At 34.9% G+C, this 24217-nt stretch overlaps 1 protein-coding gene across 1 annotated transcript; it reads left to right on the top strand.

The window, feature by feature from the left end:
- The first annotated feature begins 21 nt into the window (after positions 1–21).
- On the top strand, positions 22–23787 carry LOC129241986 (uncharacterized). The gene is made up of 4 exons (XM_054878531.1): positions 22–615; positions 679–1174; positions 1240–3446; positions 23755–23787. Exons 1-4 carry the CDS (start codon positions 22–24, stop codon positions 23785–23787), a joined length of 3330 nt encoding a protein of 1109 aa, XP_054734506.1.
- The last annotated feature ends 430 nt before the right edge of the window (positions 23788–24217 follow it).

The following is a 24217-nucleotide window of genomic DNA, read 5'->3' as shown; positions in this document are numbered from 1 at the left end:
GGTTTTCGACGATTTTTAAAAATGCCGAAACGATCTGATCTTGGCCGTAAATCGCGCAATACACGTAATCGTGCTGCAAGGAGAAATGAAGAGACTGCAGAGCAACGAAGTCAGCATAATGAGCAAAGTAGACAACGTATGGACAGATCACGTTCTGCTCATTCGAATGAAAAACGGGAAACACGTAATAATAATGATCGTGAAAGAATGAGACGAAATCGTGCAGTGCAAGGTCAACAAAATACGAACATGAATCAGCGTATTAGGAGACAGAGGTCAATTGTACAAAATCTCAACGGAGCAGCGTTTGCATATAATAATTTGTATGATTATAGTTTGCACAATTCTGTTGTAATTGGAACCATGACTGATGTTTGCAAACATTGTAAGGCACTGAAATTTCAAAATGAAACCGATGGTCTTTGTTGTTCCGGTGGAAAAGTTAAACTACCGGAATTAAAACTTCCCCCTGAACCATTACGTTCATTTGTATCGGGAACAACACCATTATCAAGGCATTTTTTGGACAAAATTCAAACGTATAATTCCTGTTTTCAAATGACATCGTTTGGTGCTTCGAAAATAATCACAGATAATTTCATGCCAACATTCAAGGTAATTTGTCTTTATAATACGGAAGTTTGTGAAATTTACAGTTTTGCAAATTCTTCCACACAGATTCAAGGACAAATTTACCATCAAGTCGGATCTTTATTACCATTCGCGGATGCAAATTATGAGTTTTTACAAATTTATTTTATTGGTAATACCGAAGATGAAATTGATCGACGCTGTACAATTGCCACTAATGCTCGACGAGCAATAGTTGGAGAACTGACAGAATTTTTCCATGCTCATAATTTATTGGTTCGATTGTTCAAAACAGCGATGGATCGAATGCCATCAGACAACCATAAAATTGTGATTCGTCCAGACAAAGTACCTGTAGGCGAACACTCTAGACGATTCAATGCTCCCACTATCGACGATGTTGCAATTGTAATTGTTGGCCAAGATTTTCAAAAGCGTGATATTGTGCTTCATCGTAGAACAAACGAGCTAACACGTGTGTCTGAAACGCATCGTTGCTACGATGCTTTACAATATCCAATATTATTTTGGGAAGGCGAAGATGGCTATCATTTCAATATAAAAATGATAAACCCAGCTACAGGTAACTGAAAAAAAATTCACATATGATAATAATAATCTCACAAAGGTGATTTGTTTTTAATTCAGGCGCACAAACGAATAAAAAAGTTAGCGCTATGAATTATTATTCATATCGATTAATGATTCGTGAAAATGAAGAATCTCACATTCTGAAATGCAGAAGATTGTTCCACCAATTTGTCGTGGATATGTATGCAAAAATTGAGACCGAGCGCTTAAACTATATCAAATTCAACCAGACTAAGTTACGGTCCGAGGAATACATTCACTTACGGGATGCAGTGAATAACGATGGAAATGTGAATGACATCGGTAGAATGATCATATTACCAGCAACATATACTGGTAGCCCGCGACACATGCATGAATATGCACAGGATGCCATGGCGTATGTTCGCGCTTATGGGCGGCCGGATCTGTTTATTACTTTTACATGCAATCCGCAATGGAGTGAAATCAAAGACCATTTATTTCCTGGCCAATCCCCAATTGATCGACACGACCTAACTGCACGTATTTTCAAACAAAAACTAAAATCACTTATGGACTTTATTGTCAAACATAGAGTGTTTGGAGAGGTGCGTTGTTATATGTATTCCGTTGAATGGCAAAAGCGGGGATTACCGCACGCACACATTTTGATTTGGTTGGTTGATAAAATTACACCGGATCAAATTGATAGTGTGATATCAGCTGAAATACCGGATCAAATGATTGATCCAGATTTGTTCGAAGTCGTCACAAAAAATATGATACATGGACCTTGCGGTGCATTGAATCTGAACTCTCCGTGCATGATTGATGGAAAATGTTCGAAGCGATACCCACGAGCATTAATTTCGGATACGGTCACAGGTGACGATGGATATCCGGCATATCGTCGTCGATCAACTGATGCCAATGGTAAATCAACGATAATTAAGATGAGAAATCAAAATGTTGAAGTTGACAATCGTTGGATTGTTCCATATTGTCCATTGTTGTCCAAAACATTCAAAGCGCATATTAACGTGGAATACTGTAATTCCGTAAAATCAATTAAATACATTTGCAAATATGTAAATAAAGGAAGCGATATGGCTGTATTCGGTGCAGTCCAAAATGACAACGACGAGATTAAAAAATATCAAATGGGGCGTTATATAAGCAGTAACGAAGCGATATGGCGAATTTTTTCATTCCCAATCCACGAAAGACATCCAACAGTCGTTCATTTAGCGGTTCACCTTGAAAATGGCCAACGCGTTTATTTTACTCCTGAAAATGCAGCGCTTAGAGCAACAAGTGCACCGATTACAACTTTGACTGCCTTTTTTCATTTATGTCAATCGGACAATTTTGCAAGAACATTGCTATATGCAGAAGTGCCACAATATTTCACATGGGATAAATCCAGGATAACATTTCAAAGGCGAAAACAAGGCAAACCAGTTCAAGGTCATCCTAATGTGTTCTCAACAGATGCATTAGGACGCATTTATACAGTTCATCCAAATAATGCTGAGTGTTTTTACCTGCGATTGTTGTTAGTTAATGTTCGTGGCCCAACATCATTCCAAGCTTTAAGAACAATTAATGGTGAATTGTGCGCTACATATCGTGAAGCATGTCAAAAATTAAATTTGTTGGAGGATGATAAGCATTGGGAAGATACGCTTGCCGTTTCAGCTGTAATAGCCAGTCCACATCAAATACGAACATTATTTTCGATAATAATTGCAATGTGCTCCCCATCTAATCCATTGGAATTATGGAATAATTTCAAAGATTATATGGCAGATGATATTTTAAACCAAATGCGTCGAGCTACTGCAAATTATGAGTTGGAATTCAATTTGGAAATTTACAATGAAGCATTGATAAGGATTAACGACATTTGTTTGTCGATGTCAAACAAATCGTTAGTACAATTGGGCATGCCAGCAGCAAATCGTCCAGTGCATGATATGTTCAATCGAGAATTGGAGCGTGAATACCATTATGATTGTAATGAACTAAACACATTTGTAACATCAAATTTAACGAAATTGAATGACCAACAGCAACATGTTTATGTTACAATCATGAATAATGTTAGCCATGGAACTGGTGGATTGTTTTTCTTGGATGCTCCTGGGGGAACAGGAAAGACCTTTTTGATTTCATTGCTATTAGCAACAATTCGATCAAATAATAACGTTGCATTGGCACTCGCTTCTTCCGGAATTGCGGCTACATTACTGGAAGGCGGTCGCACAGCACATTCTGCATTAAAGTTGCCTTTGAATATGCAGGTAAATGAAACACCAACATGCAATATTTCGAAAACTTCTGGAATGGCAAAAGTTCTTAAAGTATGTAAGCTCATCGTATGGGACGAGTGTACTATGGCACACAAGAAATCATTAGAAGCACTTGATAGAACTTTGAAAGATCTACGAGGAAGCCAAGCAGTCTTTGGAGGTGCCATGATTTTATTGGCTGGAGATTTCAGGCAAACGTTACCTGTGATCCCAAAATCTACGGCCGCAGATGAAATCAATGCATGCTTAAAATCATCGTATTTATGGAGACATGTAAACACGCTTACACTTACCACAAACGTACGTGTTCAACTACAGAACGATCCGTCAGCAGCTGAATTTTCACACCAATTACTGAAAATCGGAAATGGCCAAATGCCTGTCGATCAAACAGGAATGATTACATTGCCTAAGAATTTCTGCACTTTTGCACAGTCGAAAGAGGCATTGACACAGAGTGTATTTCCAAATATAGTTCAACATTACAAAAACCATGATTGGCTCAGCGAAAGAGCAATTTTAGCTGGGAAAAATAAGGACGTCAATGATATAAATTCAGATATTTTAGATCAAATACCTGGTGACATAGTTGCGTATAAGTCAATGGACACTATTACTGATCAAGATGATGTCGTAAATTATCCAACTGAATTCTTAAACTCACTCGATTTGCCAGGCCTACCACCTCATAATTTACGATTAAAAATTGGAGCACCGATTATTATGCTGCGCAACATTAATGTGCCACGACTTTGCAACGGTACCAGACTCGCTGTGAAGAAGCTAATGGGTAACGTTATCGAAGCAACAATTTTGAAAGGGAAGTACCAGGGAGAAGACGTTTTGATACCCAGAATTCCACTGATTCTGACGGATTTACCATTCGATTTCAAACGATTGCAGTTCCCTATTCGCCTTGCCTTCGCTATGACAATTAATAAAGCGCAAGGACAGTCTCTACAAATGTGCGGTATTAATTTAGAATACCCAATTTTTTCTCATGGACAATTGTATGTAGCTTGCTCACGAGTAGGCAAACCATCGTCATTATTCATTTACGCCAAAGATGGAAAAACCAAAAACGTTGTCTACAAAAAAGTGTTACAATAAAGTTCGAATTAAATTGTATCAAAGAATTTGCCCTTGCGCCTATTAATTGTCATAGCGAAGGCAAGGTGAATAGGGAACTGCAAACGTTTGAAATCGAATGGTAAATCCGTTGGAATCAGTGGAATTCTGGGTATCAAAATGTCTTCTCCTTCTTTGTATTTCCCTTTCAAAGTCTGGTACCGTTGCAAAGTCGTGGCACATTAATGTTGCGCAGCATATAATCGGTGCTCCAATTTTTAATCGTAAATTATGAGGTAGTAGGCCTGACAAATCGAGTGAGTTTAAGAATTCAGTTGCATAATTTACGGCATCATCTTGATCAGTAAATAGTGGCCATTGACTTACTTATATGCAACTATGTCACCAGGTATTTGATCCAAAATAGCTACATTTATATCATTTACGTCCTTATTTTTCCCAGCTAATCAATGCCTCTTTAGACTGTGCAAAAGTGCAGAAATTGTTAGGGAATGTAATTATTCCTGTTGGATCGACAGACATTTGGCCATTTCCGATTTTCAGTAATTGGTGTGAAAATTCAGCTGCCGACGGATCGTTCTGTAGTTGAACACGTACGTTTGTAGCACGTGTAAGCGTGTTTACATGTCTCCATAAATACGATGATTGTAAGCATGCATTGATTTCATCTGCAGCAGATTTTGGGATCACAGGTAAGGTTTGCCTGAAATCATGGCCATACGATGAGCTTACATACTTTAAGAACTTTTGCCATTCCAGATGTTTTCGAAATATTACATGTTGGTGTTTCATTTACCTGCATATTCAAAGGCAACTTAAATGCAGAATGTGCTGTGCGACCGCCTTCAAGTAATGTAGCCGCAATTCCGGAAATAGCGAGTGCCAATGCAAAGTTGCTAATATCAATGAAATCAAAAAGGTCTTTTCTGTTCCCCCAGGAGCATCGAAGAAAAACAATCCACCAGTTCTATGGCTAACATTATTCATAATTGTATCACCAACAGCAACATGGGTCATTCAATTTCTTTAAATTTGATATTACAAATGTGTTTAATTCATTACAACAACTCGATTGAGAACTTCGGATTGTGTTTTCGTTTCGTGATGAACAATTTCAACTATGAAAATTTAGTTTATAACAGTAATCAATTTATAGCCAAATAAATTATAGAAGTTTATTATACGTTATCTCCTTTTTAAGCCCTTTTTGGGAGAATATAAATAAGTTTTAAAATTATGCCAAAGACATACAAAATAATAATCATAACCTATTGTATATATCAAAAGAAAAATAAGTTTTAAACTCCTAGATAAATACAAATGTATGATAGGATAATGCTAAATAATCTAATTTTATCATAACTTTGTAAACTCCTATGTTAAAATGATTTTGGGCAATAAATGAAATGAAATGAAAATTGAGAACTGGAGCGTGAATACCATTATGATTGTAATGAACTAAACACAACAACAGCAACATGTTTATGTTACAATCATGAATAATGTTAGCCATGGAACTGGTGGATTGTTTTTCTTGGATGCTCCTGGGGGAACAGGAAAGACCTTTTTGATTTCATTGCTATTAGCAACAATTCGATCAAATATTAACGTTGCATTGGCACTCGCTTCTTCCGGAATTGCGGCTACATTACTGGAAGGCGGTCGCACAGCACATTCTGCATTAAAGTTGCCTTTGAATATGCAGGTAAATGAAACACCAACATGCAATATTTCGAAAACATCTGGAATGGTAAAAGTTCTTAAAGTATGTAAGCTCATCGTATGGCCATGATTTCAGGCAAACCCTACCTGTGATCCCAAAATCTACGGCTGTAGATGAAATCAATGCATGTTTAAAATCATCGTATTTATCGAGACATGTAAACACGCTTACACTTACCACAAACGTACGTGTTCAACTACAGAACGATCCGTCAGCAGCTGAATTTTCACACCAATTACTGAAAATGGGAAATGACCCAATGTCTGTCGATCCAACAGGAATGATTACATTGCCTAACAATTTCTGCACTTTTGCACAGTCTAAAGAGGCATTGATACAGAGTGTATTTCCAAACATAGTTCAACACTACAAAAACAATGATTGGCTCAGCGAAAGAGCAATTTTAGCTGGGAAAAATAAGGACGTAAATGATATAAATGTAGCTATTTTGGATCAAATATCTGGTGACATAGTTGCATATAAGTAAGTCAATGGACACAATTTACTGATCAAGATGATGTCGTAAATTATGCAACTGAATTCTAAAAATTGGAGCACCGATTATTATGCTGCGCAACATTAATGTGCCACGACTTTGCAACGGTACCAGACTCGCTGTGAAGAAGCTAATGGGTAACGTTATCGAAGCAACAATTTTGAAAGGGAAGTACCAAGGAGAAGACGTTTTGATACCCAGAATTCCACTGATTCCGACGGATTTACCATTCGATTTCAAACGATTGCAGTTCCCTATTCGCCTTGCCTTCGCTATGACAATTAATAAAGCGCAAGGACAGTCTCTACAAATGTGCGGTATTAATTTAGAATACCCAATTTTTTCTCATGGACAATTGTATGTAGCTTGCTCACGAGTAGGCAAACCATCGTCATTATTCATTTACGCCAAAGATGGAAAAACCAAAAACGTTGTCTACAAAAAAGTGTTACAATAAAGTTCGAATTAAATTGTATCAAAGAATTTGCTTTGTTTCGTATTAATTTTATTCTCTTTCAGCAAATCATTGAATTTATCGCCTAGCGAAGTGGGCGAGGGTACGCTAGTTTCCATATAGAATTGGTCAAAGAACGCATTGCTCAATTGAATTGAAACATTATTTTCATAAATACTTAGGACCTTAACTTATGCACCTTGGTACATACCTAACGCAGATATTCATCGCGACCTTGACATCGATACTATTGATGAAACAATACAAAGCGCTAGCAGAAGACACATAAATAGACTATTAACGCATACAAATCCTATGATGAGAAGACTACCAAATAAAGAAAAATCTACCCAAAGTCGGCTTAACCGTCAAACACCTACAGATCTTGCAAAATACTTGTAATCAATTGTCAACTAATCGTATATGTCATTGTTTGTTAACCACTTGTTTTTAAATAATATGTATATACTTCTTCTAAATGAGCTTGGGGGCATTGGCCCTTCAATATCACTCTCATTCCATCTTTTTGTAAATCAAATTACTTATTGTCTAACGACAGGTGTAATATTTTATGGAAGAAATAAAAAAAAAAAAAAAAATTTTTCATTCGAATCATTTGAAATTTCTGTATACAATACATTTCTGTATCACAATACAAATACAAAAAATTCAAAAAAAGTTGTACACATAAAATGAATGTCGATTCGAAACTTACTTTAATCTAACAATCGAGCAAGTTTTGTTTTGGACAATATTTTGATTTTTTCTTTTTTTTATATGAAGAAAATATTTAAAAGAAATTTTTTTTTGCTAAAAACCTTCCCCTAGTGGATCCCTATAATATGAAAAAAGAACGAATAAAATTGGCCTCGTATCGGCCCAAAAAAATGCGGACGAACGAACATCATTTCATTTTTATATATATAGATTGGAGCTTTTTTAACCATTATCCATTTATATTTTTCAAAAAAAAAAACGAAAAAAAAATTTTTTTCCACGAACACATAATTTCATTCGGATTTCACATTAAATTCTCAAATTTCGTAAGAAATTATTCACTGTTCCAAAATCCACTCCAAAAAAATTCACAAACAATTTTTACATGTTGCACTTACGTTTTTTCCTTATGGCATCCAAATCAGAAAGAAATATTGACACATTGTAACTCACACTGTCAATTTGACAGTTCAGTTCCGCCCCAAGTGTTAAAAAAGTAAGCGACATTATGGCTGGTTCAAAAGAACGCAGTACCCGTTGCCAGTGCTCCGAATTACAACCAAACTTTACGAAACCCATTTTCAATACCTCCTTAACAATGTGTGTAAGTTTGGTTTAATTCGGTGCAAAGACACGGCGGGTCCACGTTTTGGCATATATTTCCAGACCCTAGTCATCAATAGGTATGAAAATTACCCCGTATTAAAGCACTTATCAACAGCTTTCATTTGATATCCATATTGTACAAACACATTCTAGGGTCCACGTTTTGGTCTCTTTCTCGAGACCATAGTCACGGAGCGGATGGAAATACGCTGAACTAAAGCATTCACCAACAGCTTCCATTTGATACCCATATTGTACATACACGTCCGAAGGTTACCCGGGTCCACGTTTTGACCTATATCTCGAGACCCCAGTCATGTAGCGGCATGAAAAATACTCTGTACTAAAGCATTCACCAACAGCTTCAATTTGATATCCATATTGTACAAACACATTCTAGGGTCCACGTTTTGGTCTCTATCTCGAGACCATAGTCACGGAGCGGATGGAAATACGCTGAACTAAAGCATTCACCAACAGCTTCCATTTGATACCCATATTGTACATACACGTCCGAAGGTTACCCGGGTCCACGTTTTGACCTATATCTCGAGACCCCAGTCATGTAGCGGCATGAAAAATACTCTGTACTAAAGCATTCACCAACAGCTTTCATTTGATACCCATATTGTACATACACGTCCGAAGGTTACCCGGGTCCACGTTTTGACCTATATCTCGAGACCCCAGTCAAGTAGCGGCATGAAAAATACTCTGTACTAAAGCATTCACCAACAGCTTCAATTTGATATCCATATTGTACAAACACATTCTAGGGTCCACGTTTTGGTCTCTATCTCGAGATCCTAGTCACGGAGCGGCATGAAAAATACTCTGGACTAAGGCATTCACTAACAGCTTCCATTTGATACCCATATTGTACATACACATCCGAAGGTTACCCGGGTCCACGTTTTGACCTATATCTCGAGCCCTATCTCCAAAATAAAATATAATCCATGTTACTCGTGGATGATGTAGCTTTCGAATGGTCAAAGAATTTTTAAAATCGGTCCAGTAGTTTTTGAGCCTATTCATTACAACCAAACAAACAAACAAACAAACAAAGTTTTCCTCTTTATAATATTAGTATAGATATGCGGTTAATTGATAGTGAAATTAGTTAATGAGTTTAAGATACTAATTTTCACTAAGCTATTAATTTCTGACCTTTGCAAATATGATACTTATTTAAAGCTTATCGCAATTTATACATAGTTAAGACTGCATGGATGTGTATAAAAATGTGCGTACACAACCATTGAAGGGAGTCTAATTTAGAGCCGATATAAAAACCACGCCCGTTTTTAAATTTTTTACTATATTTAGTTTTAACTTTTGGATGAATAAATTTATTTATTTTTTGACAAGTTTGATTTCAACTTTATTTGTAAAGCGGTTGTACAAGGTGGTGCAAAATTACTCATAAATAAATAAATTACTCATAAATAAACAAAAAAAACATGATTTTGAGTGATGAAGTTTTTATTTTGAACTTTACGCAATCTATTGCTTGTCCGTTTGTTTACTGAAGCTGTTTAGTTCACAAGTGTCAAATATGATTGCAAAAAGTATAAATTTTCCGATAGGATGAGTACACTATATATTATTACATTCTTTCCTTAATAGCGTTCACATTGTTCGACAGTATTTTTGCGAATGAAATGATATGGATAGATGATAGTAGACAAGGCACTGATTATTTTTATCATACAAATTTATAGCCGCGTACCTCTGAGCTTTTTATTGCATATGAATGTTAAGAGGACTGTAATGGGACTTTATATCGCAAGAATATACAATTAAAATTTGAAGTAAATCGGGCCGACACGATAAAGTTTTCGGTACGGTACGGACTGACTACATCAAAATCAAAATAAAAGTATTTCGACAATTTTCAGCCTACAAATCTTTTGATTATGTTATTTTTAAGGTACTCGGGCATCTTTTAAGCAAAACACCAGCAATCGATTTTCGAAATTTCTACAGTGGTATAATTCCTTAAGCGGTACCGGTGGTCTAGAGCTCGAAAATTTAGCGTATTTTAAGCAATTTTTTTACAATAAAAAAAACTGAAAAACTGTAAAACTGTATTTAAATTTTCACCCTTTTTATTTAACTTTTTTTTACGTACAAAAATAAATTTTTTTTTTTTAATTTTAATAATTTTAAAAATTACGCTGAAGTTGACCCTCCCGAAAAATTAGACCTAGACGGTGTTGTCCATTTTAGCTCTGCTATTTATCTGAAACACAAAAATCAAAAAGATTATTAATCAGTATGAATGTAGCTATGCCCGGCTACTAGAATAAAAAACATGGACAAAATGGCGCGGTTTTGAATTTGGCACTCTAAAAATCGTTTTTTTTTCAGGTTTTTAATCAAAAAATACGAAATAATTGAAATAATAATATGATTCTAACACGCGCGATAGCCATTGATGTTGTGAACAACATATTACAATTTCCGAAGATTCAGTTGAGTAGTTTTTTTTTGTTTTTTTTTTTACAACACCAGACAGAAAAAGGTCGGTTCGAGATAAATGAGTTTAAAGTTTGGGGTCTAGGAGCGCGGACCGCTCTCTACCTAGTTAGTGAGCTGTAGAAGCTAATATATAATATTGAGAATTCCCGCATGAAAATTTCACAGTATATTCTTAAGATACTATAATTTCGAAATATCGAAAAAAATCGATTTTTTGAAATTTCTAGACTACCGGGTCCCCTTAAGCAATATAAAAATAGCAAGTAAGTAAGTGCTAGATTCTTATCGCGCCAATCAAGAAGAGGAAGTGCTAGATATGCGAATATTTCTGCTGTATTTCTAAAAGAGAGATCACGTTCAAGGAAATTCTTCAAACATTTCCGTTAAATGGAAGGTGTTCGCGATTAATGCCTCATTTCTTCAATTTTTCAAATCAGTTTTTTTCTTTGTAAATACTCAAATAACTAAAATAATAACTGAAAAAATTATACAAGGGTCTTTCTAATTTTTAGCCGTCTAAAGTAGTTTGTACTATTGTATAATCTGGTAGATAACTTTTTGGCATTTATTTTTTGATTATGATTTCCATAATATGTCCGCAACGGCTATGAGTTACATGGTCCATTAGATCAGTCCAATTATTGACTACTTTTTCCAATAAATCTGTCCGTATGGCACAATGGTGATTAATTTTTGGAAACAAAAATTCAGCCAGCATGGCAGTTCCTTCCTCCTTTCAAAATAAATAAAAATCGATGATGCCGCTGGTGTTCTATAAATTTCGCGAACACATTTATTTTTTTCAGAGTAAATTTCTCATGCAACTAAAAAACACCCGATATATAGCTAGTCTTGGTTTTCAAGTTATTTACCATAATTATAGAAGTTTTGGTATGAAGCGAAGAAAAATTCAAACAAAATATCACTCAAAAAGGTATGCTAGCTAATTTGAACTCATAAATATTTTCTCTTCTCTTCGTAATCATTCTTCATCAGCCCTGATAATATGTTGACAGAAAGGTAGAATTGATATTAACTCACATTTTAAGTATTCTTAAGTCGTACAGCGTAATATTTTTCTAGTTACCAGCAAGCAAACGAGCCGATAACGAGTCAAGACTTTACAGTTATGCAGGACAAGGATGTAAGAGAACTGAATATGAAATCGTTCAATAAGAAAGTATATGAATAATTCGCTTGCTCTACAATTTCATTTCTAGATGACTAGGATATTTTTAGAAATACGCAAGCAAACGGAAATCAAGGTAACAGAATCGCAATTCATTAATGTGTAGGGTGGAAGGGAAAACATTCGGAACGGAACAAAGGTTATGTTCCTATTTATTACACTCAACACTGACTTATGAGTAGGGCAAGGCAAAAAATGCAAACAGATGTCATTCTATTTTAATCCTACCAATACATAGCTAATAAATATCATAGTTTTAAATCAAAATGAAATCATTTGCTAAAGCAGACTCCGGCATCATTTGTGATATGATTTTCATATAAATTAAATAGAATTAAAGAAAAAAAAATAATAATTTCGAGTTTTGAGAAAATTTTAATTTATATTTTTTTAAATTTATGACAACAAATATTTTAAATAACCTGAAAAAACTGCATTCAGTAAGGTTATTTCTCGATGTATATAAGTACGAGGTGTGTTCAAAAACTAAAGGGAATTTTCAAATTTCGCGGGCTACGTACATTCGACCTTCGATTATTAGTTTTTTTTATGTTGGTACATTCGTCTCGAAGATATGTTCACGGTTTTAGCAATATAGCATTTTTAGTTTGCTTGTGAGAGGCATAAATAAGCGTGTTCGACGATTGGAGTTAAGAGCTCAAAAACACTTGAAATGTTGACAGTGGTGTACGGTGAGAGTACTCTAAGTGAAACAATTTTTAACAGGTGCACAGTGGTCCCGCCGCGTAGGAAGAGCGGTCATAAGAACTTTTGGCGTGATAAATGACTTTTTAGTACGTTTTTAAGTTGAGAAATTATTTTATTTGTTAAAAAAACATTAAGACATATAAAAAGTAATATATATATTATATAATAAGAATATATATCTATACTAATATTATAAAGAGGAAAACTTTGTTTGTTTGTTTGTTTGTTTGTTTGTAACGAATAGGCTCAAAAACTACTGGACCGATTTTAAAAATTCTTTCACCATTCGAAAACTACATTATCCACGAGTAACATGGATTAAATTTTATTTTGGAAAAAAATAGGGTTCCGTAAGATATTTGGATTTTTCGGACACAAACTGAAAAAAATCTTATATATAAAATAAAGTCAACTTTTTGTGTGTGTTCGTTTACCGGCCGTGTCTGCACCGAATTAAACCAAACTTACACACATTGTTAAGAAGGTATTGAAGATGGTTTCCGTATAGTTTGGATACCTATTGGTGGATAGGGCTCGAGATATAGGTCAAAACGTGGACCCGGGTAACCTTCGGATGTGTATGTACAATATGGGTATCAAATTGAAGCTGTTGGTGAATGCTTTAGTACAGAATATTTTTCATGCCGCTCCGTGACTGGGGTCTCGAGATATAGGTCAAAACGTGGACCCGGGTAACCTTTGGTTGTGTATGTACAATATGGATATCAAATGAAAGCTGTTGATGAGTGCTTTAATACGGGGTAATTTTCATACCTATTGATGACTAGGGTCTCGAAATATATGCCAAAACGTGGACCCGGGTAACCTTTGGTTGTGTATGTACAATATGGATATCAAATGAAAGCTGTTGATGAGTGCTTTAATACGGGGTAATTTTCATACCTATTGATGACTAGGGTCTCGAAATATATGCCAAAACGTGGACCCGTCGTGTCTTTGAACCGAATTAAACCAAACTTACACACATTGTTAAGTAGGTATTGAAGATGATTTCCGTATAGTTTGAATACTTATTGGTAGATAGGGTCTCGAGATATAGGTCAAAACGTGGCCCCGGGTAACCTTCGGACGTGTATGTACAATATGGGTATCAAATGGAAGCTGTTGGTGAATGCTTTAGTTCAGCGTATTTCCATCCGCTCCGTGACTATGGTCTCGAGATAGAGACCAAAACGTGGACCCTAGAATGTGTTTGTACAATATGGATATCAAATGAAAGCTGTTGATAAGTGCTTTAATACGGGGTAATTTTCATACCTATTGATGACTAGGGTCTGGAAATATATGCCAAAACGTGGACCCGCCGTGTCTTTGCACCGAATTAAACCAAACTTACACACATTGTTAAGGAGGTATTGAAAATGGTTTCCGTATAGTTTGGATACCTATTGGTAGATAGGGTCTCGAGATATAGGTCAAAACGTGGACCCGGGTAACCTTCGGATGTGTATGTACAATATGGGTATCAAATGGAAGCTGTTGGTGAATGCTTTAGTTCAGAGTATTTCCATCCGCTCCGTGACTAGGGTCTCGAGATAGAGACCAAAACGTGGAGCATAGAATGTGTTTGTACAATATGGATATCAAATTGAAACTGTTGGTGAATGCTTTAGTACAGAGTATTTTTCATGCCGCTACATGACTGGGGTCTCGAGATATAGGTCAAAACGTGGACCCGGGTAGCCTTTGGTTGTGTATGTACAATATGGATATCAAATGAAAGCTGTTGATAAGTGCTTTAATACGGGGTAATTTTCATACCTATTGATGACTAGGGTCTCGAAATATATGCCAAAACGTGGACCCGCCGTGTCTTTGCACCGAATTAAACCAAACTTACGCACATTGTTAAGTAAGTATTGAAAATGGGTTTCGTAAAGTTTGGTTGTAATTCGGAGCACTGGCAACGGGTACAGCGTTCTTTTGAGCCAGCCATAATGTCGCTTACTTTTTTAACGCTTGGGGCGGAACTGAACTGTCAAATTGACAGTGTGAGTTACAATGTGTCAATATTTCTTTCTGATTTGGATGCCATAAGGAAAAAACGTAAGTGCAACATGTAAAAATTGTTTGTGAATGTTTTTGGAGTGGATTTTGGAACAGTGAATAATTTCTTACGAAATTTGAAAATTTAATGTGAAATCCGAATGAAATTATGTGTTCGTGGAAAAAACAATTTTTTTCGTTTTTTTTTTTTTGAAAAATATAAATGTATAATGGTTAAAAAAGCTCCAATGCTTAATAAAACATATAAATTGAAACGAAAAATTCATGGATGATCAGGAAAAAAGACGATTGTTTATTCATATGCGTTGATTTGAAATTTAAAAACAATCTTCTTTTTTCCTGATTTTCAATTTATTTTTTATATTTACTCAAAAACAAATAGAAAAACAAAAAATATTGTTTATGCCAAAGCGCTTGAATAAAGAATAAAGAAATAAATAATATGAAAATCATATATTTTCTGTTCTAAGCCATATCTATTCTATTTTAGTGTGCCCAGCGAAGGGGGCCGGGTTTGCTAGTAAGATATAATAATATAATAATAATATATAATAAAGTAATATATAATTAATATAAAAAGTCAAAGGAAAATTAGGTATACACATTTTTTATATAAACTTTTTTTGTTTCATTTAAAGTTTTGCATAAATCTTAAATTATAAACAATAATAGAGAAAAAAACATTATATTCCGAAAGGATGAGCATAAAGTATACTTTGATGCCAGTTAACTTATTCTTATTTATGAAAACAATGAAATATTCACTTCCAAAGAAGTTAATGAACTTAGAAGTACAAATTTTTTAACTCAATAAATTTAACACTTCTCTTGACATCATAGATTTCTTTTTACATGGTAATTTTCGTAGACTAGATATAAATGGATCGGAATTAAGAAGAAGCCTGTGCAAAAGATCCGTGTTAGTTACAGTTCTTGAGTGCTTTCTGGTATTGTCACGTCTGAATTGTTTCACTAATTTATTACATGATTCAGCTGCCTCCTTTGATAATTCTCCAATTGATAATAAACAATGATCGATCACCTCCGACCCATGAATGAGCACTTTATGAACTGATACAGGTAAATTAACCATGAATATTTACTAACTAGAATTTTAGCAGTGTCTAGTGCGTATATTTTGAATTTATTCGAATTAATTTTAAAACCAGATGAAAGACATTGGAGATAACTACATCTGTCTATAACGTGTTTGACTATTCCTGTGGTTTCGGATGATATGGTTGAATGAATGAAAAATTTTCGTGCTGTATTTCCATCATTAGAGGTGCCACTTCCTCCAATTCGCGGTTTGTCAACTATCAAGCCTAATTGTTCTCTAAACTCCCTCTGAACAAATTCCGTTCTCTTAGCTAAAAGTGATTTTTAATCAGATGAACGTGCTTGCCACCTTTTAAATTCGATTTTATAAGAAACATGAATAAAGTATTCAAAAAATCGAATCCAAGAATGCAGGGGTGATAAACCGAATTCAAATCTACTGGAGTTTACTTGTTTATTTCTACACTTTTCTAAGTCATTTCTTTAGGTGTCGCACCACAAATATAACATTTACTCGTAGATGAGTCACTAAGAGCACAGCACACTTTACCATCAACCATAGTTAATTGTAAAGAATGACTTACTTTAGAACTATGGTTATCGATTTTAACAACAGTCGGATTCAAGTCACTAATAGCTTTTTTAAAATGCTCTTCTTCTTGAATACAAATTTCTTTAGCAAATTGAAAACGTATAGGCCGACAAAACCTTGTGGAGGATGGTCGAGGGTTTTTCCAAATTATCTCATCTGGGTCAGAGGTAATCGATTTACAAATTAATTTCAAGGGTACATAAGATGTAACAATTAAACTTCCATCTTCCGTTCTCGGATCAGAAAAACTTTGCTTGTATTCGCTCTGTCTAGTGCTGCCATCGAAACCCCATTTACCTACTAATTCATACTCAGTGCAACTTGATTCAGATGTATTTACCAATACTGGTTTTTGAGATTCGAGAATTCGAGAGCAAGTGTGGTCCAACAAACATTGTAAATTAATTTCGGCAGATGATTCTGTAACGCCAATTCCTGTTGGGTAACATAGGTACACATAGGTACAGATTAGACCCTATATCAAGCACACTCGCAGGTCATCGCAGCTGGAAATTGTTTTTCCTTAAAGAGGACATACGTAAGAATATTTTAATGTATGTTTCATTTGTGCAGATTCGTGCGAACTTAGTTAAAACTTTACAAACTTCTCATAAAAAAAAAAATACCAGTCTAACGGTTAGACGCGATAGAAGTGAAACCTTCCGTAAAACAAACTGAGAGAGAATAAGACGAAAGCAGCATTAGGAGCGGGATAATTATAGGTTCATTATAATATTGCTATAAAGTTCATATTTTATTTTCTTCATTTTATTATTATTCATCCTCAATGTTTTCAATTTCAACAAATGATACGAGTAGCTTATGATAGCTAAAATATGATACAAATGCTTTGGTTTCGATGTTGTCAACATATCTTTGAAATACCGCGTCAATGGTTGTTTTTGATCGTGTTGTCGATTCAGTGCGATTGTTACACATTTTTAAATTGAATGTCGTATTGAGAACGTCAATTAAAGGAACCGCTGTGTCCAATGCAAAATTTACGTTAAAATCGCCACTTAAAATCATTGGAACTTTATTATAATCTTTTCTAAGTATCCGCGATACTGCTGGTGTATACTTTATTAAATTTTCGTGAATAAATTCCGTGATGCTATTTATTGATTTTTTTTTCACACTTTTCTGTATTATTTTTCGGCATAATTGCGGTAAATATTTAAAAATGAAAATATTTACGAATATAAAAATACACACGCGGTTGCTATTATGAGCGTCCCCAGCAAAACCTGCGTGACCGAAACTCTAACACAATTACATTTTTTTGAATGTTACAAACACATATGCACGCAGGTTTTGCTGGGGCGTGACCGAAACTCTAACACAGTTACACATATGCACTCGTATTTGTTTGAAAATCGACTCTTTTTTTGGTTCTCCGTCACCTTTGGAAAATGTGTAAACAGTAAGCAAACTTTATTCATATATTTTTCCTCATTTTTGCATCAGTAAAATTAAACAAACGCCGTAGCCGAATGGGTTGGTGCATGACTACTATTCAGAATTCACAGAGAGAACGTCAGTTCGAATCTCGGTGAAAACACCAAAATTAAGGAAAACTATTTTTCTAATAGCGCTCACCCCTCAGCAGGCAATGGCAAAACACCGAGTGTATTTCTGCCATGAAAAAAAGCTCCTCATAAACATATCATAAAATAAAATAAAATAACTGTATAAAAAAATTTTTTTCTTGTGATTCGAACCAAGAATTTTGGATCGGAAGCTCACATTGCTAGCCGCTTGGCTACCGCGCCATGCTGTCGGCGCTGCCCTAAAAGTTATTTAGTTCATCGCTACGTTTATATGCAATATTCGTAGCCAAGAGTGTCGCTTTTTTCGTTTCACTTTTTCTCAAATTACTCCCAACGATTCTAAAGAAGTTTTCACTTCAAAAATAAACGGCAAATTTTATAGTACCTATTTCGTACGGTCTGAAAACCTATTAAATAATAATTAAAAAAGATAACAAAACGTTTAACATGTCGTACATACCTTCAATTTGAATTTCCATTGTACAAAAGGACATAAACACAGTAATGCTTAGAACAATAACACTTCCCGGAACTGCGGAGACCACGCTAACTATCACTTTTCAAATTCTCTTACTTTGGAGGCACAATTATAAGTGAATTGTTTGTGCAGTTGAAATTTCTTTTGTACTCTAAATTACTACGCCTAATGAACTAACATTTAGCTAAATATTGCTGCATAATTTTAACATGACTATTTTCATCCAATGTCCTATGGCGGAACCACTGTGAGGTGGTACAAACTTTTCACAGAAGGTCGAGAAGATATGAATGACGATGCTCGCTCTCGATGCAAGTGAAGAAAATTGTTATGGAGAATCGTCGAATCACATTTTGAGAAGTTGGAAGTTACTGAGGTTGTCGTCATATCGGTTGACGCATACCACGCAATCTTTTCGGAAATTTTGGGCATGAAGCGTGTGGCAGTGAAGCTCGTTGAATGACGTCAACAATGATCCAGATTTGCTTAAAATCGTCCCAATGAAAGATTCCTGGAGAGCCAAGACCAAAAAAAGTACTCCAAGTTCGACCAAATGCCAAGGTTTTGCTCACTGTCTTTTTCTATATTATTACCATGGCGCACAGTGGGAACTTTTCATGTAGACTGCGGCCATAAATGAATTTTTTTCACATCGTTCGATTTGCATGAAATTTTCAAAATTTATTAACAACTAATTAAGAATTGTTGTTTTAAAATTTTAGACCATAATCTTTTTTATTTTTCTGTACACAGTATGTCAAAGTTAAGGTATGACAACATACTTGAAATATGGGAGTTCAAAGTGCTATATTTGAATGCTTGTTATTTATTTAAAGAAAACAAGACATAGCACAGCTTAGCACAGCGATTTATACACAACAAAAACCACAAACAACCATGCGCGAAATTCACACTGCGCGCTATGCATATGTTTACGTGCAATAGTCGGAGCGAGTCTTGTCGCCAAAGCGAGTGGTGGGAGAGTACACAGAAGTGAGTTCTTAATGAGTTGGCGGTGAATCGTCAATTGTCCGTTATGGATTAAAGTATAAATATGCTTGCATTATTATCTTTGTGACAGTGACAGTTAATACAAGTTTAATATAAAGTGTTTAGAAATTTATTAAAGTTATGGATAAATCTAATATTCGTTATAATGCGATTGTTGAACTATTGTTCGATAGGGATAAAGATATTGACGTTGTTGTTGGTGTCATATCAGCAAATTATAATTTGTCTGAGACAAAAATTTTCGCAAATTTTTAATAAAATATTTCTATCCAAAATTTAAATTAAAGTGGAACAAAAGTGCGCGCATTAAATCCAGGTTTTTAATTGATAATAAACAATGGCTTTCACGGCTTTATACGATAAATAAAAACGTTTTGAATATTGAGCAGCCAAGTACAGTGCACTCGCGATAACTCGAACTAATTAAAACAGGCGCTGTTCGATTTATCGAATTTGTTCGACTTATCAATTGAGTGTGCTATGTTAAAAAAACAGTCTTCGATATCGATTTTTTTCAATTAAATTTATTTATTTATTTACATATGGATATGAACATGAATATGTTTAAAATAATGAATTCGTTTCAATATTTTTCATCAAATATTTGGCAGTCTTTGTGTCAGTTACACAAAAAAGTCAGCTTTAACAGAAAAGTTAGGCCGAAAAGAAAGCTGTAATGTGTGTTTGTCTTTTCTTGCCTGCAGCAATGTTGAATATTGCTTTTTCACGCAGCAATTGAAGAGTGTTAACCTTTGCGGGGCTTACTTGTTCAGTTGTGGCCCACTGAATTACCTTATTGATAGAGCTAACTGCCTCCTCAGATGATATCCGCTCACATGTCTCAGTTGTATTGTTAAACTCAGACTCAGAATCACTAGTTTCAATTATGTCTTCTGTGTCGGTAAATTCGGCACCATCATTCCATTTGTTAACATCATGAAGCGTAAATTCGACCTGTAAATTATGTTTTTCATAAAGAAGTCAAAGTTTTAAAACATAATATATATTCCAGTCAGAATACCTGTGGGGCTAAATTGTTAAGCTTATTAAGAATAGAGTCTGTTACTATCTGGTTTTCTTCCAACAATTGTTTTTTTAAAACGCTCAATGGAATATTATCTTCATCAGAGTCGCCTAAGTTATCAAAACTCAAAATGTTTTTCCAACATTTGGATACAGTTTCCTTTTCTAACCGACTCCAAGCTGCATCTAATAAAGTTACTGAATCTCTTAAATTAATTTTTTTCATAGATTCGGTTATATCGCAATTATTGTTGAAAATGGAAGCCAGTAGAAAATTTCTGTAGTATAGTTTCGTTATACGAATTACATTTTGGTCCATTGGCTGGATCAATGGTGTCACATTCGGCGGCATAAACATAGTTAAAATTAAACCATCCTCGGACTTTAATTCGATTTCGTTGGGATGTGATGGGGCATTATCAATTAGAAGAAGAGCCTTCTCAGGTAGTCACCCCTCTTTCAAATATTTTCTTACCTAAATATTAGAGTCATTTAACTTGGTTAAAAAAATTGTTTTAATGAATCTGGATTTTACCTGCGGCACGAACGAATTATGAAACCAGTCTTTGAAAATCGCCGAAGTCATCCAGGCTGATTTGGAATTTTTGTATTCCACCGGACAGTTAAAATTTTTGAAAACACGAGGATTTCTTGCTTTGCCAATAACGAGAAGTTTAAGCTTATGGTTGCCGGTAGCGTTAGTGCATGCCATAAATGTAAAACGCTGCTTTTCAGACTTTCTTCCCGGTGCTTGTTTTTCCGACAACGAAACATAAGTTTTCTCAGGAAGAAGTTTCCAGTACAATCCGGACTCGTCGGCGTTATAGATTTGGTCGGCACATATCTCCATTTCCTGTATTTTTTCTTGTAAAGCCATTTTGAAAGGGTCTACCAGCTCTGGCTGTGATAACAGTTTTTCTCCAGAAATTTTGAACAAGCGTACTCCATAACGTTTCTTAAAGTTTTGAAGCCACCCGTCACTGGCAAAAAATTTAGAATTTTCCCCACACAACTGGGTATGAAAAGCTTTCGCTTTTTCTTTCAAGATGAGTCCACTTATTGAGTAATTCTTTTTTCTTTGGGACAGAAACCATTTGTATAAAGCGGCTTCCATTTTAGGAAACTCAGAAGCTTTTAAAGTTCTCCTCTTCCCAGGACCTAAAAACGTGTTGTTTACTGCTTTTAAAATTGCCTTATCTTTCTTTTTTATAAGACTTATGGTGGACTTGGCTACCCCATATTCCTTCGCTAAAGAAGTAACACTACGTCCACGTTTAATTTTGTTAAGAACTTCAGCCCTCTCTTTTAATGTTAAACACTTCAACCTTTTACGATCCATTACTCGCGTGCACTGTTACACTACAAATGACAAATTTAAAGCAATTTGGTCAATGCAAGATGTTGTTCCCATAACGGGATATTAACGTCGAAATATTCATATGGACAATACACTAGTATACATATAATTTATATACATATACTATTACATATGTATGTATGTACAAAATGTACATGTTTGAAAAGAATGTGTGTACAAATAAATTTGTTTTTTTGTTCGAGTTACAAAGTAGTCAATAGGGAAAAAAATGTGTTCGAGTTAGCACGTCGTTCGACTTAGCGGCTATTCGAGTTATCGCGAGTGCACTGTACTTCGCTTTCAGCCAAACGTGGAAGACCTTGTATTTCATTTGAAGAAAGTCATGAGAGAACTAAGAGGACTAAAATAAAACAAATTTGTGAAAATTATTCTGAAGAGCTGATAGTGTCTGCAGCTAAAAGATGTAATAAAGAAGAAAATTTTAAATCGTTGACACCTGAAAAAGCACTTAGATGCTGCATTATCAAAGCACCAGTATGAAATTTTAAGAAGCTCAGCCAAAGAAATCGGTTGTGATATTTTTCCAAATTATAAACAAATTTTGGCAGTTAAAAAGCAATTTTATCCTGCTAATATTACGGTTGAGGAAAATTGTAGTAGTGTTGGATTACAACAATTACTTGATCACACAGTTTCAAGAATTTTTAAATCTAAATCGCAATGTGAGGTTGAAGAGTTTCCACATCAGTTGCGTTTATTAAGCAAATGGGGCTGTGGTGGGTCATCTGGGCACAGCGAATACCATCAACGATTCTCTGATGAAAATTTATCAGATAAAAATATGTTTTTAACGTCTCTTGTGCCATTGACATTAATTGATTGTCAAAATGATTTATATATGTGTTGGAGTAATTCAGATCCATCTTCAACTAGACTTTGCAGGCCTATCAAATTTGAATTTGTAAAAGAAACCGCAAATGTTATAAATAGCGAAGTAAATAGAATGAATAATGGAATTCAAAATTTGAAAAATTCTGAAATTGAGGTGTTTAATAGGAAATTTACATTATCACATAGTTTAGCGATGACGATGATAGATGGGAAAGTTGCTACAACTGTTAGTAAAAGTTCCTCTATCGCAGTTTGTTTTATATGTGGAGCAAAGCCCACTGAAATGAACGATTTAAATGCTGTGATTTTAAGAGAAAATTCAGCTGAATCTTTGAAATTTGGAATTTCTCCGCTTCATGCGAGAATTAAATTTATGGAGTGTATTTTGCACATCGCATATAATAAAAATTTTGCAGCATGGAGGACAAATGAACATACAAAAGAACAGAAGGAAGAAACTAAAAAAGAAATTCAAAGAAATTTTAGATCAGTACTGGGATTAAAAGTTGATATTGTTAAGCAGGGTATGGGTACAACCAATGATGGAAATGTTTCTCGAAGATTTTTTGAAAATCCAGAAACAACGGCTGACATAACTGGTGTTAATAAAAATTTAATTCACCGATTTAAAATTATTTTAAATACCATAAATAGTACGAAACCTATAGATACCAACAAGTTCCACGTCTATTGCATGGACACTGCAAAATTATATGTAGAACTTTATGCGTGGTATTATATGCCCATTACTGTACATAAAGTTTTGATTCATGACAGTAAAATTGTATCTGAGGCTATATTGCCAATAGGTATGTTTTCTTGCTATATTATTGTTTGATAAATGTTTATATTTAATCACAACTATTAATATTTTGTTTTACAGGAATGTTATCTGAAGAAGCTCAAGAAGCCATGAATAAGAATTACAGAAACTGTCGGCAATTTCATTCGCGTAAAAGTTCCCGCATTTCTACGAATGAAGATGTGATGCATCATCTTCAAATATCATCTGATCCATATACAGGGTGGCGCACGAATCGTGCTACAAAAACAAAACGTAATAACTTTTTTTCTGTATGAGTAATCGGCTTTTTTTTTTTATTTTGCAGATTAGTATTTAGATTTACAAAAAATGGAGGCTTGGGATACCGAAAAGAGGATTTGGATAATGCAGCGGTACCATGCTTTGCAGTCCAGCATTTCCGTCCAAAGGGAATTTAGGCGGGAGTTTGGCAGCACTCCCCCGAGCAGATGGACCATTATGAGGCTGGTGAACATGTTTGCTGAATCTGGAAGCATCGCACGCAGACCGTACCATCGAGATCCCCATGTTCGGGTCGAAGCCA

The sequence above is a fragment of the Anastrepha obliqua genome, chromosome 3, assembly GCF_027943255.1.
Source record: "Anastrepha obliqua isolate idAnaObli1 chromosome 3, idAnaObli1_1.0, whole genome shotgun sequence".
Taxonomy (NCBI): domain Eukaryota; kingdom Metazoa; phylum Arthropoda; class Insecta; order Diptera; family Tephritidae; genus Anastrepha; species Anastrepha obliqua.
This window is presented reverse-complemented; position numbering and strand designations above follow the sequence as displayed.